Here is a 20,910-nt window from a genome sequence, read left to right as displayed (position 1 = left end):
TCGTATCACTAGCAGTTGAGATGACAGGCATCTTATTCGCATGGCTGTAACGGATCGTGCAGCCACGTCTCGATCCCTGAGTCAACAGATGTGGACGTTTGCAAGACAATAACCTTGTGCACGAACAGTTCGACGACGTTTGCAACAGCATGGACTATCAGCTCGGAGACCATGGCTGCGGTTACCCTTGACGCTGCATCACAGACAGGTGCGCCTGCGATGGTGCACTCAACGACGAATCTGAGTGCACAAATGGCAAAACGTCAATTTTTCGGATGAATCCAGGTTCTGTTTACAGCATCATGATGGTCGCATCCGTGTTTGGCGACATCACGGTAAATGCATATTGGGAGCGTGTATTCGTAATCGCATCACAGACAGGTGCGCCTGCGATGGTGCACTCAACGACGAATCTGAGTGCACAAATGGCAAAACGTCAATTTTTCGGATGAATCCAGGTTCTGTTTACAGCATCATGATGGTCGCATCCGTGTTTGGCGACATCACGGTAAATGCATATTGGGAGCGTGTATTCGTAATCGCCATACTGGCGTATCACCCGGCGTGATGGTATGGGGTGCCATTGGTTACACGTCTCGGTCACCTCTTGTTCGCATTGACGGCACTTTGAACAGTGGACGTTACATTTCAAATGTGTTACGACCAGTGGCTCTACCCTTCATTCGATCCCTGCGAAACCATACATTTCAGCAGGATAATGCACGACCGCATGTTGCAGGTCCTGTACGGGCCTTTCTGGATACAGAAAATGTTCGACTGCTGCCCTGGCCAGCACATTTTTCAGATCTCTCACCAATTGAAAACATCTGTTCAATGGTGGCTGAGCAACTGGCACGTCACAATACGCCAGTCACTATTCTTGATGAATTGTGGTATCGTGTTGAAGATGCATGGGCAGCTGTAGCTGTACACTCCATCCAAGCTCTGTTCGACTCAATGCCCAGGCATATCTTGGCCGTTATTATGGCCAGAGGTGGTTGTTCTGGGTACTGATTTCTCAGGATCTATGCACCCAAAATGATTCAAATGGCTCTGAGCACTATGGGACTCAACTGCTGAGGTCATTAGTCCCCTAGAACTTAGAACTAGTTAAACCTAACTAACCTAAGGACATCACAAACATCCATGCCCGAGGCAGGATTCGAACCTGCGACCGTAGCGGTCTTGCGGTTCCAGACTGCAGCGCCTTTAACCGCACGGCCACTTCGGCCGGCTTATGCACCCAAATTGCGTGAAAATGTAATCACATGTCAGTTCTAGTACAATATATTTGTCCAATGAATACCCGTTTATCATCTGCATTTCTTCTTGGTATAGCAATTTTAATGGCCGGTAATGTACTTCCATTTATACAAAGCAAAAGATTAACATTTTCCATTTGATTTACGAAGTCACTTACGAAATATAGTGTCATCCATGTCACTACTATGTTCTCGAATGCAATTTTAAACTCTGCCACAAGTAGTTACTCATAACTCGGGCCAACAGGTGTTGGTCAATAAAACCTACTTCATCTTTAATGACAGTTTTTAGCTCCATTAAACTTTGGAGTTTGTCTACGTACATAACGCTCTTTCAAATCCCCCCCCTCCCCCCAAAACACACACAGAGGAAAAAAAGCTGACAAGTCTGGCGACCTTAATACCATGTCACGTGAATTAATCTACAATTCTCCCCAACTGCCAAGCCTGTTGAAAATAAACACATGTCTTATTTATCCGACCACCTGAATATGCACATAGAAGTCTTTTCGCTGCTGAAAGTCAGTGTCCTTGGTCTGCTGAACCACCAGTCTTTTATACGGATGGAATTTTAAATCCAAACGTAACATTTTGATCACAGAATCTTGATGAAATGTGCGGAAAACGGAGTCGAAATAACTGCTGTGTTGCAACAACAGACTCAGCATTGAGGATAAAGTTGTCGCACGCGAATACCCGATGCTCTGTCGCCCATTATTCCATTGCTACCGAAATGGCGAAGAGTCCCGAAGTGAATGACGTAGGTGCTGCGCCCTTCCACTTCTGACAACGGTGCACTAGCCAATATGAAAATGTCCGTTTTCATAGCTCACCCTGTATATGCTAATATATCAATTGCCAGCATGCAACGAATAACGTATACATACTCCGTAAACTGACTCGTTCCACATCGTACGGAAAGAAGTCGAACAAACCATTGGTGAAAAATGTAACTGGTTAGCTGTCAGACACTTATCTGTGGAGGCCCCAGTCGAGATAGTGAAGTTGTAATCCTGAACAGTCATCCACATGTAGATTATAAAGTACTGATAGAATTTTTTAATTTTCATTTCTTAATAACGACTGATTCTCAAAATTAACAAAATGCATTAGGCGTGGGCAAACGACGGAAGTGACTGTTGCTATGGGTATAAAGGGCCAAACGTATTACCGTATAATAATTATGAGTCAACAAACGAGACTTTTTACTCAAACGCCTAAGCTAACTCCCGTGTTTCAATTGCGTAATGCGCTGGACAATCGTCATACCGCAACAACATACGTTGTCGAACATACATAGCGACATCCTGCAATAGTAGCGGTCGTTCCTGTTCCAAAAACGTTCGATTTTTCCGTCCATTCAACGTGCCGTCGATAAAATACGGACCAATGACTTTGTTCCCCATAATGCCATGTCGAATTAAATCAGGTGATGCTGAGGGAATTAGTTTAGGAAATGAGACACTTAAAGTAGTAGATTAGTTTTACTATTTGGGGAGCAAAATAACTGATGATGGTCGAAGTAGAGAGGATATAAAATGTAGACTGGCAATGGTAAGGAAAGCGTTTCTAAAGAAGAGAAATTTGTTAACATCGAGTATAGATTTAAGTGTCAGGAAGTCGTTTCTGAAACTATTTGTATGGAGTGTAGCCATTTATGGAAGTGAAACATGGACGATAAATAGTTTAGACAAGAAGAGAATAGAAGCTTTCGAAATGTGGTGCTACAGAAGAATGCTGAAGATTAGATGGGTAGATCTCATAACTAATGAGGAGGTACTGAATAGTATTGGGAAGAAGAGAAATTTGTGGCACAACTTGACTAGAAAGAGGGATTGGTTGGTAGGACATGTTTTGAGGCATCAAGGGATCACCAGTTTAGTACTGGAGGGCAGCGTGGAGAGTAAAAATCCTAGAGGGAGACCAACAGCACCGTGGTTTGTGAACGTAGACTCAGCGGAAAATGGTAGTTCGGCAAAGGAAGTTGGTGTCGTTTGTATTTTTTGATGATCCGATTCACAAAATACTATCCGGTTATGAAAATCGGCACCATGAAGTCCTTGATGCAGTGACACGTGGCAGGAATGATACGACGACGCAGTATTGAGGCAATACTGTCTGTTGACATACCAGGATCACGGTGTAATTGCCTGGCGTTTATCCGCTGGTTTGGTGCACTGTCGCTAGTACAGCTATTTCATTAGCTTTTCCTGTAACACGTTTGCTTCCTTTTGCCGGTCTGTGCGCTGCCATCCGGCATAAAGGCGGTCACAACCTTGTAAAAGAACGAAAAGAACGAGCATTACACACAAGGCAACAGCAGCCTCAACATTCCTCCTACATTCTCCGTAAACCAGGAACATTTCTTTTTTTTTCTTTTGTGGTTGCAACATGCATTGTCCGCTTGCACGTCTGTTCTCCAAATGGTAGATAGGTGTGCAGGCTATAAACACTGCGCAAGTATTGTAATGACGACCATGCCACTTGAGACCTGTGGAATGGTACATTAGCTTCTTTTTTTGAGTTGTAAATGTTTGTCATGTATTGTTGTTTTTCTGACATGCTCTACATCCTGGAGGACCTCCTCACTATGGATCAATTGGAATGAAAGTAATTCTAATCTAATCTAATCTTTAGAGCCGCTCTCTGTTCTACGTCTACACGATACGTGAGAGCTCCGGTACACTGCCTGTTATGATACGTCGTAGTTCGCTACACGGCCACGGTGGCGCGTCAAGTAGTCCCCTGTTCAATACGTTGAAGGAATAAACGTTGTGAATGGGTTCCCAATTAGGAGTTACGAAGTACTGGCTATCCAGAAGCTGCACCTTTGTTCAACAGTCCCGTCATGATTCTCCTGTTGCCTCAAAGAACTGTGTGTGCAAATGATCCAGCACATTTCAAAATTTTGAGGAATGTCAACTGTGTTCATTACTCGTGATTTGTACAGTATAACACTACTGCATCATTAAGATATATGTGACATGTACAGTATATCCTGTAGAGCGCTCGTAAGCTCCAAACACACACACACACACACACACACACACACACACACACACACACACACACACACATCCTGTAAACAATATTCTCCTTATAACTGGGAAAGGTAAAGAGATCTGTTTCCATTGGCTAAAGAAGTACTATGCAAGTCTTCCTCACAACATGGTCTAGAAATCGGACATCAGCTATCTCGTAGAAGCACAAATTCTGCCCACAAGAAAGATATTTGTTGTGCTGGTGATTCTAGTACCTACTTAACAGAACACTAAATAATTCTCACGTACTGAAGCTGAATGACCAATATTGGTTTATTTACTCACAACTGTTGCAGCCATTAGATCTACCCTGACACAATCCAGTTTTTGTCGTAGATACTTTACTTCTATGCACATCAGTGTGTCCATTTTACGAACTTGTTGAATGTTATTGTGCTATCCAATCGATCAATAGCTCAAAATCTAATACCGGTTGGGTTGTTTGGGGGAAGGGTCCAAACAGCGAGGTCATCGGTCTCATTGGATTAGGGAAGGATGGGGAAGGAAGTCGGCTGTGCCCTTTCAAAGGTACCATCCCGGTACTTGCCTGAAGCGGTTTAGGGAAATCACGGAAAACCTAAATCAGGATGGTCGGACGTGGGATTGAACCGTCTTCCTCCCGAATGCGAGTCCAGTGTGCTAACCACTGCGCCATCCCGCTCGGTGAAAATCTAGTATGAAAATAAAAGATGTTGATATTGAGGTGTATAATGCACGACAATGTGACTATTATAACGCAAGCAACAATAAAATGTAAAGCCATAAAAAGAAAACAAAGCACGGAATTAAATGAACAACTACAATAAATTAATCAAATAATATTAGATGGGCAATATCTGAGAAAGTCAACAAACTTCTGGGTACATTTCATTAATAAAAATTATTAATGGAATGTTTGCTGAAATTAGCTGTTAAAAGTAGAGGGGGTAAGATATTTGATATTTATAATGAAATCATGCAAAATAGAGAGTAAGTTTCTAGCTGAACACTGGGTTGACTTCCCGTCAGAAAATAATGTGTATCCTAACAAAATGTGACTTGACTGACGTTAGTAAACTTCGACCACCACACTGTTGCTGGGCAAGAAATAAACGGGACATAACACACACCCAGTAGAAGAAATTCTTCTTTTCTATGTGGCTAGAGGGAAGTACGTCACTGCCGTTAGGTGACTTCTGTAACGCGACTTTTTGTCTCTCACTGTCAATCACTTTTCTTTACTCTGGCTTCAAGTGCGAGGTCACAACATGCACGAGGACACAGCAACGTGTCACAGAAGGAAATATCCCGATCTACTTGACTGCCATATCCGTCACTTCGTTACATGGAATAACTACTGTAAGATTCTCACATGTTTTCTGCTATCATAAGTAATTCACCTTTACTGTACTGGGACAAACATGAATGAGTGAAGTGTAGAGTAGTGAATAAGATCCTTGACTCTGTGTTTAGTTTTATCTGTGGTTGTCTTGCTGCTCTGTCACTTGTGCAACACTGGGACATTCTTATCTGAGCCATAGTAGCGAGCAGTTGAGTTTTTCAAATAATGAGATCTGCTATCTGTGAATCTGGGAGACGCTATCTCGAATACTTCATTATAGAGCTGAAAACTGACATATAATGCTTTCTTGTTCATGTTATTGATAGAAAATATTTTGGAGAAATTTTGAAGGTGTGTTTGTAGTTCCTTTGTAATGAGAGAATTTGGTAATTATTAGAGTCTTCTTATGTTGTACAGTTTTTTGTCAATAATCAGAGTTTGATTTCTCAGAAACGGTTTTCTTTAAAGTAAAAGTCGCTTCCATGATTCATGGTAAAGTTCTGAATTTTCATCATGTGTCCATTGTACCTTACACCACATGAAGCGACAAACCATTTCTGACAAAAAAAAAAGAATGGATTACTTATTTTAGCTGTTGCATCTGTTGACTTGTTTTTGCTTTCGACAACGTCAGTTCTCCAGACACAAAGAAAAAGAAACATGCTGACCAAGAGGTAAGTCATATTTCAGGACAGCTCTCATCTTGCGTTACTGTGCAAACAGTACGTAGTCAGGATTGTCAGGTGTCGTGCTGGCAAGTACATTAATTTTTGGTGAACGGTATTGGTAATGTGAAACAGCTATTATCTTCCGAGGAGAGCAGTAATGAAACCACCGGTCTCGCCCCAGTGGTAACACCGTTTCCCATCTGATCATCAAAGTTAATCGTTACTGGGCTTGGCTAGCACTTGGATGGGTGACAGTCCGGTCTGTGAGTGCTGTTGGCAAGTGGGGTGCACTCAACCCTTGTGAGGCCAATTGAGAAGCTACTTGGTGGGCAAGTAACGGCTCCAGTGACTAAAACTGTCAACGGCCGATAGAGTGGTGTGCTGACCACATACCCCTCCGTATCTGCATCCAGCCAGGCAGGTCGATTCCGTTGGGCCCTCAAGGACTTTTCGGACAGAGTTTAGTTTTAGAGCAGTAATTTATTTTTGTGGATGTTCATAGCCTAACATTGCACTTCACAACACGCAATATTCATAATGTGCGTCGGTATTGAGTTTTAGTAACACACATCCAAAATTTGCATCACCTCGGTTCCGAGAGTTCCGTAGACATAAACATCAATTCCGTCCTTTTTATTGCTCGTGAAAACCACACATTGCATGTTGTACAACCATACAGCGAGACCTTCAGAGGTGGTGGTCCAGATTGCTGTACACACCGGTACATCTAATACCCAGTAGCACGTCCTCTTGCACTGACGCATGCCTGTGTTCATCGTGGCTTATTATCCACAAGTTCATCAAGGCACTGTTGGTCCAGATTGTCCCCCTCCTCAACGGAGATTCGGCGTACATCCCTCAGATTGGTTGGTGGACCACGTCGTCCATAAACAGCCCTTTTCAATCAATCCAAGGCATGTTCGACAGGGTTCATGTCTGGAGAACATGCTGGCCACTCGAGTCGAGCGATGCCGTTATTCTGAAGGAAGTCATTCACAAGATGTGCACGATGCCGGCGCGAATTGTCGTCCATGGAGACAATGCCTCACCAATATGCTGCCGATATAGTTGCACCATCGGTCTGAGGATGGTATTCACGTATCGTACAGCCGTTATGGCGCCTTCCACGACCATCAGCGGCGTACGTCGGCCCCACACAATACCACCCCAACATATCAGGGAACCTCCACCTTGCTGCACTCGCTGGACAGTGTGTCTGAGGCATTCAGCCTGACCAGGTTGCCTCCAAGCACGTCTCTGGCGATTGTCTGGTTGAAGGCATATGCGAAACTCATCGGTGAAGAGAACGTGATGCCAATCCTGAGCGGTCCGTTCGGCATGTCGTTTCGTCCATCTGTACCTTGCTGCATGGTGTCGTGGTTGCAAAGATGGACCTCGCCATGGACGTTGGGCGTGAAGTTGCGCATCATCCAGCCTGTTGCGCAGAGTTTGAGCCGTAATATGACGTCCTGTGACTGCACGAAAAGCCGTTATCCGTAGCTAGCGGTCATCCACTGCAATATTAGCCCTTGGGCGACGTGAGCGAGGTATGTCATCGACAGTTCCTGTCTCTCTCTATCTCCTCCATGTCGTAACAACATCGCTTTGGTTCACTCCGAGACGCCTGGAGACTTCCCTCGTTGAGAGCCCTTCCTGGCACAAAGTAACTATGCGCTCGCGATCGAACCGTAGTATTGACCGTCCAGGCATGGTTGAACTACAGACAACAAGAGCCGTGTACCTCCTTCCTGGTGGAATTACTGGAACTGATCGGCTGTCGGACCTCCTCCGTCTAACAGGCGCTACTAATGCCTGGTTGTTTGCATCTTTCGGCAGGTTTAGTGACATCTCTGAACAGTCAAACTGACTGTGTCTGTCATACAGTATCCATAGTCGGCATCTATCTTCAGGAGTTCTGGGAACTGAGCTGATGTAAAACTTTTTTTGATGTGTGTATATGTTTTTCATTAAGCACGCGATTAGTATTTTGGCGTTTAATTGGAGTCATTCTCTTTATTTGAAATTTGGCATTTCATGAAATTTGAACTTTTATTTCATATCTCTCTTCACATGCTGAACACAGGGCCAACCAAGATCAGTTTTGCTCAGCAGTTGAGAGCAACACCTGTAATATCTCTTGCAGCGGTCTCTCCGTGATATTTTCAGAAATTTTATAAATTATATAACTCAGTACATATCTCGAAATATCTCTTCTTATCTTACCGATTATCAATGCAAAGTAGTTTCAAGCCAAATTATTCCTTGGAGCGTCCATTTACTCCATGGAATAGCTTCTCTGCTATCTATGTTTTCCCTCAGGAAAAAGAATGGAGACTTCTTGCCGATTAGTCGTGAAAGAAGGATGTATATGGATGTATTGTTGAGCTAGTCGCCATCTTGATGAGATTCTGTATGAGAAGGAATTTAATACATGAACTAAACTAAAGTAAGTGTGTTCGCGTATTATTTAACAGATTATTATTATTGACAGTGTCTGCTTTCTACGCTGTGTTGCACGGGATCAGTGGGGAACGTCTGATTTACACTGGACGAACCTGCCTTTTTGTATGCTCAAGATATCCAGTTACTTCAAATAAATAGGCTAACACGGTCTTACCAGCAGATCTCCGGTCTTCCCCATGTGATCACCGAAAGTTAATAATTATTACAAATGTTTCCAGGAGATCGACTGACAATTTTCGTCGCACCGAGACTTCGAAATTGCTTCACTGCCTTATGGAATTTAAGTTAAGCTTAATTTAATCAGGATAGAACAGTATTGAACTGTGTGAATATGATAAGCCTGCTTTGTCAATGAAAATTCCCTTAATATACGCATGTTTTTACTATCCTGATCAGTGAAGCTAAATCAGGCCGGTGTGAGAGAGGTTTTTAAATTTTAGATCCCATAGAAAATATATTAAACGCCTAATGTACACGTTACATGAGGAGAAAGGTTTCGAAATCAATGTACTCAATTTTATTTTAGACAGACAATATTTTATACAAAGCTCACAACACATGTTATTAACCAGAATGAGTTGGTGAAGGAGGATTTTCTGTATATTCAAAACTGGTTTCATGGGAGAGTGCTTGTTCTTGATGGCTAAAAAAGCACTCACGGAATCTGGGCTGATGGCAAATTTTGTTGCTCGAATACATCAGGTCAAGTGCTCTCAAGATGATATTGCTTCTTTACCATTCATACCCGTACCCGTGGTCTAAGGATAGCGTCTTTGATTCATAATCAAAACGTCTTCCGTCACGGGTTCGATCCCCGCCACTGCCTAAATTTTGATTAAATAATCAGCATTGGCGGCCGAGGACTTCCAGCATAAGAAGTCAGCCTCATTCTGCCAACGGCCTTGTCAAAGAGGGCGGAGGAGCGGATAGAGGATCAGGGCACGCTCTTGTCCTAGGGGTGGGAAATTGCCCCTAAAGGCGGAAGAATGCAGAAGGCAATGGAAACCACTGCATTAAAGACACGTAACGTGTATCCACAGGACATGTGGCCTGTAATTAAAGAAGTATCTTGATGATCTCTCCATTGGCAAAAGATTCCGGAATAGTCCCCCATTCGGATCTCCGGGAGGGGACTGCTAAGGGGGAGGTTACCATGACAAAAAGATGGAATAATCTACGAAAGGATAACGTTCTACGAGTCGGGGCGTGGAATGTCAGAAGCTTGAACGTGGTAGGGAAACTAGAAAATCTGAAAAGGGAAATGCAAAGGCTCAATCTAGATATAGTAGGGGTCAGTGAAGTGGAAGGAAGACAAGGATTTCTGGTCAGATGAGTATCGGGTAATATCAACAGCAGCAGGAAATGGTATAACAGGTGTAGGATTCATTATGAATAGGAAGGTAGGGCAGAGGGTGTTTTACTGTGAACAGTTCAGTGACCGGGTTGTTCTAATCAGAATCGACAGCAGACCAACACCGACAACGATAGTTCAGGTATACATGCCGACGTCGCAAGCTGAAGATGAACAGATAGAGAAAGTGTATGAGGATATTGAAAGGGTAATGCAGTATGTGAGGGGGGGGGGGGGCAAAATCTAATAGTCATGGGCGACTGGAATGCAGTTGTAGAGGAAGGAGTAGAAGAAAAGGTTACAGGAGAATATGTGCTTGGGACAAGGAATGAAAGAGGAGAAAGACTAATTGAGTTCTGTAACAAGTTTCAGCTAGTAATAGCGAATACCCTGTTCAAGAATCACAAGAGGAGGAGGTACACTTGGAAAAGGCCGGGAGATACGGGAAGATTTCAATTAGATTACATCATGGTCAGACAGAGATTCCGAAATCAGATACTGGATTGTAAGGCGTATCCAGGAGCAGATATAGACTCAGATCACAATATAATAGTGATGAAGAGTAGGCTGAAGTTCAAGACATTAGTCAGGAAGAATCAATACGCAAAGAAGTGGGATACGGAAGTACTAAGGAATGACGAGATACGTTTGAAGTTCTCTAACGCTATAGATACAGCAATAAGGAATAGCGCAGTAGGCAGTACAGTTGAAGAGGAATGGACATCTCTAACAAGGGCCATCACAGAAGTTGGGAAGGAAAACATAGGTACAAAGAAGGTAGCTGCGAAGAAACCATTGGTAACAGAAGAAATACTTCAGTTGATTGATGAAAGGAGGAAGTACAAACATGTTCCGGGAAAATCAGGAATACAGAAATACAAGTCGCTGAGGAATGAAATAAATAGGAAGTGCAGGGAAGCTAAGACGAAATGGCTGCAGGAAAAATGTGAAGACATCGAAAAAGATATGATTGTCGGAAGGACAGACTCAGCATACAGGAAAGTCAAAACATTAAAAGCAACGGTGGTAACATTAAGAGTGCAACGGGAATTCCACTGTTAAATGCAGAGGAGAGAGCAGATAGGTGGAAAAAATACATTGAAAGCCTCTATGAGGGTGTGGATTTGTCTGATGTGATAGAAGAAGAAACAGGAGTCGATTTAGAAGAGATAGGGGATCCAGTATTAGAATCGGAATTTAAAAGAGCTTTGGAGGACTTACGGTCAAATAAGGCAGAAGGGATAGATAACATTCCATCAGAACTTCTAAAATCATTGGGGGAAGTGTCAACAAAACGACTATTCACGTTGGTGTGTAGAATATATGAATCTGGCGATATACCATCTGACTTTCGGAAAAGCATCATCCACACAATTCCGAAGACGGCAAGAGCTGACAAATGCGAGAATTATTGCACAATAAGTTTAACAGCTCATGCATCGAAGCTGCTTACAAGAATAATATACAGAAAAATGGAAAAGAAAATTGAGAATGCGCTAGGTGACGATCAGCTTGGCTTTAGGAAAAGTAAAGGGACGAGAGAGGCAACTCTGACGTTACGGCTAATAATGGAAGCAAGGCTAAAGAAAAATCAAGACACTTTCATAGGATTTGTCGACCTGGAAAAAGCGTTCGACAATATAAAATGGTGCAAGCTGTTCGAGATTTTGAAAAAAGTAGGGAGAGACGGGTCATATACAATATGTACAACAACCAAGAAGGAATAATAAGAGCGGACGATCAAGAACGAAGTGCTCGTATTAAGAAGGGTGTAAGACAAGGCTGTAGCCTTTCGCCCCGACTCTTCAATCTGTACATCGAGGAAGCAATTATGGAAATAAAAGAAAGGTTCAGGAGTGGAATTAAAATACAAGGTGAAAGGATATCAATGATACGATTCGCTGATGACATTGCTATCCTGAGTGAAAGTGGAGAAGAATTAAATGATCTGCTGAACGGAATGAACAGTCTAATGAGTACACAGTATGGTTTGAGAGTAAATCGGAGAAAGACGAAGGTAATGAGAAGTAGTAGAAATGAGAACAGCGAGAAACTTAACATCAGGATTGATGGTCACGAAGTCAATGAAGTTAAGGAATTCTGCTACCTAGGCAGTAAAATAACCAATGACGGACGGAGCAAGGAGGACATCAAAAGCAGACTCGCTATGGCAAAAAAGGCATTTCTGGCCAAGAGAAGTCTACTAATATCAAACACCGGCCTTAATTTGAGGAAGAAATTTCTGAGGATGTACGTCTGGAGTACAGCATTGTACGGTAGTGAAACCTGGACTGTGGGAAAACCGGAACAGAAGAGAATCGAAGCATTTGAGATGTGGTGCTATAGACGAATGTTGAAAATTAGGTGGACTGATAACGTAAGGAATGAGGAGGTTCTACGCAGAATCGGAGAGGAAAGGAATATGTGGAAAACACTGATAAGGAGAAGGGACAGGATGATAGGACATCTGCTAAGACATGAGGGAATGACTTCCATGGTACCAGAGGGAGCTGTAGAGGGCAAAAACTGTAGAGGAAGACAGAGATTGGAATACGTCAAGCAAATAATTGAGGACGTAGGTTGCAAGTGCTACTCTGAGATGAAGAGGTTAGCACAGGAAAGGAATTCGTGGCGGGCCGCATCAAACCAGTCAGTAGACTGATGACAAAAAAAAAAAAAGAGTGACGAATCACGGTACACAATGTGGCGATCCGATGGCAGAGTATGGGTATGGCGAATGCCCGGTGAACGTCATGACCAAAAAAGAAAAACCATTCATACTGTTGAAGTACGAGGGTCGTTCAATAAGCAATGCCCCACTTTTTTTAAAAAAAAAGCCATTAATATACATAGACAATCGTCTTTGTACGTGCTTCACATTTGATGTTTATTCTGGGCGCCGATGAAGTTTCGAACAGTTCTGGCAGAAGGCAGAGCCGCAGTACGGCGTCAAAATGGCGTCTACATACGACTCACGTTACAAGCAGCGTGTTGCTCTCAAATCTTGTGTTTTACATTAGATTAGATTTACTTTCATTGCAGTTGATTGCAATTGATCCGTAGTGAGGAGGTCGTCCAGGATGTAGAAAATGTCAGATTTTTTTCATTTATTTTATTATTATTATTATTATTATTATACAAATTAATGACTTGTGGTAACAGTTACATATGAGGTTACCAGTTCAGAAGGTAAAACTGTAGTGCCCCATTTACCTCCTACAGTAATACAAGATTAAACATTACCATGTAAAAGATAAGGCTTCACTTTTTCCCCAACCTTTATCTTGTCCTTAATTTCCCTCAACCTAACAATAAATCCTGGTGTTTCGCAATGTCATTAAAGAACCCCAGATATTGGTAAGTATAGTATTAAAGAACTCCCTTTCCTGCTGACTGCATCCTCACAATGTCTGACCAGCAGACTGTTGGTTATCCTCTTCTCAATACATATAACTGAGACCATTGGCAATAACATTATCCCCTCGGTGTATGTGACGCACACTAAACTGGAAGGCAAGAGATCCAGAGTGCATTTGTAAGTGTGACCCATCTGCCTCGGACTCCATAGTAACCAACTAAGGACCTGGTTATCTGCCTCAAGAATGAATGGACAATGCACCAGATAAACATAGAATTTCTTAAGGGTGTACAGCATGACCAATGTTTCCAGTTTGTAAATGGAATATTTAGCTTCTAATCCTGACAGATTGAAAGAGGCATACTATATCAGATATCTTGTAAAAGAGCAGCTGCCGCACCCGTCATAGAGACATCAGTTTGAACTATATCCTTCAAAAGTCAGTAGTTACCATATTTGGGCCGTTACTAACACCATTTTTAGACGCTCAGAGTGAGTTTGTTGCGAAGGACCCCATTCAAATTTACTTCCTTCTTACTCAATTCATTCAGTGAATCTGTAATTTGGGGTAAGTTAGGTATAAACTTCTGAAGAAAATTTATCCAAAAAAAAAAAATGGTTCAAATGGCTCCGGGCACTATGGGACTTAACATCTGTGGTCATCACTCCCCTAGAACTTAGAACTACTTAAACCTAACTAACCTAGGGACATCACACACATCCATGCCCGAGGCAGGATTCGAACCTGCGACCGTAGCAGTCACGCGGTTCCGGACTGAGCGCCTGAACCGCTAGACCACCGCGGCCGGCAAAATTTATCATGCTGCTGAACCTTGCCACAGAAAAAGAAACGGTGGTGAACATCCGTAAACGTTTATGTGCAGTGTATGGCGATGCTGCAGTTGATAGTACAGTTGGGCGATGGGTAAAGAAAGTTACAGCCTCAGGAGATGCAAAAACAGAGCTCCATGATCAGCCACGCTCCAGACGTCCTGTCACAGCCACTGCTACAGACATACTGAATCGTGCAGATGCCATTATTCGTGGCGACCGGCGCATCACAACTCGACAATTGGCTCTGCAGTTGTCGGTCAACATTGGAAATGCGTCTGCAATGACCGAGACTATCGGATATGCTCACGATGGGTTCCACGAATGATCACAGCGGACCATACGATTCAAATAAAGGCCTATTCATCTGAAATATTGAAGCGTTTTGAGACAGACGGAGAGGCCTTTCTCTACGGGGAACGCATTCTGAAGATGACGAGAGTGTCAGTCATACAGTGAAAACACAGCTACACCTATAGGACAAGAGTTTTTACCAGCAGGGAATACATGCTCTTTAACAGCGTTAATGTACGGCCATAGAACGTGATGGAGACTACGTAGAAAAACAGGACATGCACAAGACATGTTGATGTACGTTGTCACCAAATTCTGAGTCTTAGCAATAAATATGTGCTGAAAAAGAAGTGTGGGGCATTGCATATTGAACGACCATCGTATTTTTTTACCGTAATTGTTGTGTAGTTGTCAACAATTGTAGAAGAAAGACCCGAGTGCGGGTAGGCATGCATTTTTGTTGTTGTGGTCTTCAACCCTGAGACTGGTTTGATGCAGCTCTCCATACTACTCTATCCTGTGCAAGTTTCTTCATCTCCCACTACCTACTGCAACCTACATCCTTCTGAAGCTGTTTAGTATATTCATCTCTTGGTCTCCCTCTACGATTTTTACCCTCCACAGTGCTCTCCAATACTAAATTGATGATCCCTTGATGTCTCAGAATATGCCCTACCAACCGATCCCTTCTTCTAGTCAAGTTGTGCCACAAACTCCTCTCCAATTCTATTCAATACCTCTTCATTAGTTACCTCCTCCAATCTTCAACATTCTCCTGTAACACCACATTTCGAAAGCTTATATTCTCTTCTTGTCTAAACTATTTATCGTCCACGTTTCACTTCCATGCAAGGCTGCACTCCATACAAATACTTTCAGAAACGACTTCCTCACACTTAAATCTATATTCGAGGTTAACAAATTACTCTTATTCAGAAACGCTTTCCTTGCCATTGTCAGTCTACATTTTATATCCTCTCTACTTCGACCATCATCAGGTATTTTGCTTCCCAAATAGCAAACCTCATTTACTACTTTAAACGTCTCATTTCCTAATATAATTCCCGTAGCACCACCCGATTTAATTCGACTACATACCATTATCTTCGTTTTGCTTTTGTTGATGTTCATCTTATATCCTCCTTTCAAGACACTGTCCATTCTGTTCAGCTGCTCTTCCAGGCCCTTTGCTGTCTCTGACAGAATTACAAAGTTTTTATTTCTTGTCCATAGATTTTAATTCCTACTCCGAATTTTTCTTTTGTTACCTTCATTGCTTGCTCAATATACAGATTGAATAACATCGGGGATAGGCTAAAACCCTGTCTCACTCGTTTCCCAACCACTGCTTCCCTTTCAAGCCCCTCGACTCTTACAACTGCCATCTTGTTTCTGTACAAATTGTAAATAGCCTTTCGTTCCCTGTATTTTACCCCTGCCACCATCAGAATTTGAAAGAGAGTATTCCAGTCAACGTTGTCAAAAGCTTTCTCTAAGTCTACAAATGCTAGAAAGGTAGGGTTGCCTTTCCTTCATCTATTTTCTAAGATAAGTCGTAGGGTCAGTAATGCGTCACGTGTTCCAACATTTCTACGGAATCAAAACTGATCTTCCCCGAGGCCGGCTTTTACCAGTTTTTCCATTCGTCTGTACAGAATTCGTGTTAGTATTTTGCAGCCGTGGATTATTAAACTGATAGTTCGGCAATTTTCTCGTCTGTCAACACCTGCTTTCTTTGGGATTGGAATTATTATATTCTTCTTGAAATCTGAGGGTATTTCGCCTTTCTCATACATCTTGCTCACTAGATGGTAGAGTTTTGGGAGGCCTGGCTCTCCCAAGGCTGTTAGCATTTCTAATGGAATGTTGTCTATTCCCGGGGCCTTGTTTCGACTTAGGTCTTTCCGTGCTCTGTCAAACTCTTCACGCAGTATCATATTTCCTATTTCATCTTCATCTACATTCTCTTGCATTTCTATAATATTGTCCTCAAGAACATCGCCCTTGTATTGGCTCTCTATATACTCCTTCCACCTTCCCGCTTTCCCTTCTTTGCTTAGAACTGGGTTTGCATCTGAGCTCTTGATATTCATTCAAGTGGCTCTCTTTCCTCCAAAGGTCTCTTTAATTTTCCTGTAGGCGGTATCTATCTATCTGTCTTACCCCTAGTGATATGCGCCTCTACATCCTTACATTTGTCCACTAGCCATCCCTGCTTAGCCATTTTGCACTTCCTGTCGATCTCACTTTTGAGACGTTTGTATTCCTTTTTGCCTGCTTAATTTTCAGCATTTTTATATTTTCTCCTTTCATCAATTAAATTCAATATCTCTTGTGTTACCCAATGATTTCTATTAGCCCTCGTCTTTTTACCTACTTGATCCTCTGCTACCTTCACAGTTCCATCTCTCAAAGCTACCCACTCTTCTTCTACTGTATTTCTTTCCCCCATTCTTGTCAATCGTTTCCTAATACTTTCCCTGAAGCTCTCTACAACCTCTGGTTCTTTCAGTTTATCCAGGTTCCATATCCTCAAATTCCCACCTTTTTGCAGTTTCTTCAGTTTTAAGTTTATAACCAATAGATTGTGGTCAGAGTCCACATCTGCCCTTGTGAAATGTCCTACAATTTAAAACCTGGTTCCTGAATCTCTGTCTTACCATTACATAATCTATCTGAGAGCTTCCAGTATCTCCAGGCCTCTTCCATGTATACAACCTTCTTTTATGATTCTTGAACCAAGTGTTAGGCATACATACAGTGTTAGGTTTACATACAGCTACAGAATTATTACACTGAGATCTACCAAGACTTACTGTTCTTCAGTGATGTTGTCCCTCCGTTCATACATCTGCTGGTAGGAGAAGAGAAAGTAGTTGATTTTGGCCTCGCCGCATATGGTGACGGCGGGGAAGGGCAGCTTGCTGACCGGGTAGGAGGACTCGGCGAAGGTGACGATGACCGGCGTCGTGTCCCACTTGTGCTTGGCCTGCCAGATGAAGACGCAGCACACGGAGAGGCTCAGCAGGAAGGTCAGCACCCAGCATACTCTGCCAACAAAAGGGGGCCACGCCCACCTCAGTTCCGTAGTCGTAGAAAAGCAGGATTATCATCACGTCGACTCAGAGGTCATTACAGATGTGGAACCTCCCGGTGTACTTTTCAAAGGATCCCACCGGGGAGTGGTGGCGCAGTGGTAAGCCACTGCACTCGTATACGCCTACAGACCGCACTCACAAGGGAACCTCCCCATCGCACCCCCCCTCAGATTTAGTTATAAGTTAGCACAGTGGATAGGTCTTGAAAAACTGAACACAGATCAATCGAGAAAACAGGAATAAGTTGTGTGGAACTATGAAAAAAATAAGCAAAATATACAAACTGAGTGGTCCAAGTGCAAGATGTGCAACATCAAGGACAGTGGGCGCTCAGGAGCGCCGTGGTCCCGTGGTTAGCGTGAGCAGCTGCGGAACGAGAGATCCTTGGTTCAAGTTTTCCCTCGCGTGAAAAGTTTAATTTTGTTTCAGACAATTATTATCTGTCCGTCCGTCCGTCTGATGCGACTGTGAAACTGTTGCATTCATTTGTTCTAGTTTACGTGACAAACTCTTATGTTTTCATCATTTTTTCGGGAGTGATTAACACATCCACAAGAAAACCTAAATCGGCAAGGTAGAAGAATCTTTTTACCCTTTCGCCAAGTGTACGAGTTAGGTGGGTCGACAACATATTCCTGTCATGTGTCGCACATGCCGTCACCAGTGTCGTATAGAATATATCAGATGTGTTTTCCTGTGGAGGAATCGGTTGACCTATGACCTTGTTTTAGGTTCCCATTGGACAGGCACGTCCTTTCGTCTACTAATCGCACGGTTTTGCGGTGCGGTCGCAAAACACAGACACTAAACTTATTACAGTGAACAGAGACGTCAATGAACGAACGGACTTTGCGAAAATAAAGAACGTAAACTTTTCACTCGAGGGAAGACTTGAACCAAGGACCTCTCGTTCCGCAGCTGCTCACGCTAAGCACTTTTTTTGTTTGGTTTTTAATCTCATTTTTTTCGTTTTCGTTCGTTGTATCTGCTCGGTGCGGACATCGCAAGACACCCGTTTAAGTTCGTCGTTGACCCATTAACTCAGTTTTTTTTTATTACAGAGGGCAGCTAACCCTCTGACCGAACACGCTGAGTTACCATGGCGGCACCACGGGACCACGACCCACCTGAGCTAACACTATCCTTGATTTTGCCTGTCTTGCGCATGGACTACTCAGTTTGTATATTTTGCTTATTTTTTTCATAATTCCACACAACTTCAAAAAAAAAAAAAAATGGTTCAAATGGCTCTGAGCACTATGGGACTTAACATCTGAGGTCATCAGTCCCCTAGAACTTAGAACTACTTAAACCTAACTAACCTAAAGACATCACACACATCCATGCCCGAGGCAGGATTCGAACCTGCGACCGTAGCGGCCGCGCGGTTCCAGACTGAAGCGCCACACGACTTCTTCCTGTTTTCTCGATTGATCTGTGTTCAGTTTTTCAAGACCTATCCACTGTGCCAACTTATAACTAAACCTGAGGGGGGTGGGATGGGGAGGTTCCCTTGTCAGAATGGCTGAGCCTTGGTTAGAGAAATGGCGTGTTAGAGTAAACGTCGACAAGTGCGAAGCCGTTCTGTTCACTAGAAGACCGAAGCAACTGCGCAAACACCGACACTGCAGACCAATAACTCCACATGCACGCCCAATACCTCGGTGTCTGGCTGGACCGGAAATTACTCTGGGGGGCCACATACAACACTTGACCAACAGAGCAACCGCGAGGCTCAAACAGCTCTACCCTATGCTCAACAGGCGTAGCACACTGAACAGAAGCGTGTCGAGGTCCATGCACATGACACTTATTCGACCCCTGATGACGTACGCAGCCCCTGTCTGGGGATACGCTGTGCCCACACGCTTGCGCCGTCTGCAGATCATACAAAACAAAGTACTCCAAATCATAAGCAATGCTCCACGATACACACACATCGCGGACTTTCACTGGGAAAACCGACTTGAGACTCTCACGGAGGTAATCCATAAACCCACCACAAGACTATACAGGAACTCCAGACATTCGCAGAAGCCGGCCACGGTGGTCTAGCGGTTCTGGCGCTGCAGTCCGGAACTGCGGGACTGCTACGGTCGCAGGTTCGAATCCTGCCTCGGGCATGGGTGTGTGTGATGTCCTTAGGTTAGTTAGGTTTAAGTAGTTCTAAGTTCTAGGGGACTTATGACCTAAGATGTTGAGTCCCATAGTGCTCAGAGCCATTTGAGCCTTTCGCAGAACCCGTTTATTCTGAATCTGGGGAACTACGACCACAACAATACATGGAAACATAAAAGACCAAAAGACGTACTTGCAAGGACCTAACATCTATGGCCAAGTACACGCAAACACAACGGTACAAGTGAGCCCCTGTTAATCAGCCACCATTACTGGATATCGAATTGGAACACACTTACCGAATAACTGGCACCACGCAGGGAAGCCGTACCGTACACTACAAGCAGACAAGTTCCACACCCTCCCCCACACAGTGAGATGATCTATGGCCGATCTCCTACTAGTATATAACGATCCTGATTGTTCCAGGAATGCAGCAAACTCGGATACATCTCCATCGCTTGCCACGGTAATGATACATGATACCCATACTAACAAACCCAACCTTGCACGAACTATCGCAGGTAGTAAGCCACTACTGCTGTTACTGCCCATCATACTGCCGCAGAGGTTTCTTTCCCACGGCACGAGCCTTGTCACTTTTTTCCCTCTGCTCTTCAAATTGCTACCCTCACTCACGTTTCGTCCACTATCTATCACCTGATGGACTGTGTTAATGCGTAGTTTTACCCAGACGCAAAGATAACGCCACAGTCCAGCATCCTGTGATCTACTTATTAGATAACTAGCATGTTGACGGAGGAGACAGTAGGACTTTTCGGTTTGGTCACCACTTTGGTGCGGGCGTGGAGGGGCTCCATCTCTCCACTCGGGAGAATAGCGGTTCAAATCTCAGTGGATTATCCAGATTGATATCATCCGCGATTTTCTTAAATAGTTTAGGCCAAACGCCGCAAGGGCTCCTTTGAAAAGAACAGGGTCGGTTTCCTTCACCATACTTCGCCACTACGAGCTTGTGCTCCACCTCTGATAACCTCGTCGCCGATGGGACCTGAAAACCTACTCATTCTTCCTCTTTTTCTTTGAAAAGAGCCACCCAGGCTTCTACCTTAATCGATTTAAGAAAATGACTGAAAATCAAAAT

At 43.4% G+C, this 20,910-nt stretch overlaps 1 protein-coding gene across 1 annotated transcript in view; it reads right to left on the bottom strand.

The window, feature by feature from the left end:
• Positions 1-20,910, bottom strand: part of LOC124799182 (pickpocket protein 28-like) — a 148,798-nt gene that overhangs the window by 99,543 nt on the left and 28,345 nt on the right. The window contains exon 3 of the mRNA XM_047262717.1: positions 17,406-17,639. Within this exon, the coding sequence (XP_047118673.1) occupies positions 17,406-17,639 (234 nt within the window). The remainder of the gene's footprint in view (positions 1-17,405; positions 17,640-20,910) is intronic.

Source organism: Schistocerca piceifrons, chromosome 5 (genome assembly GCF_021461385.2).
Source record: "Schistocerca piceifrons isolate TAMUIC-IGC-003096 chromosome 5, iqSchPice1.1, whole genome shotgun sequence".
Lineage (NCBI taxonomy): Eukaryota > Metazoa > Arthropoda > Insecta > Orthoptera > Acrididae > Schistocerca > Schistocerca piceifrons.
The sequence above is the reverse complement of the archived record's forward strand: the minus strand, read 5'-3'. Positions and strand labels throughout refer to the sequence as shown.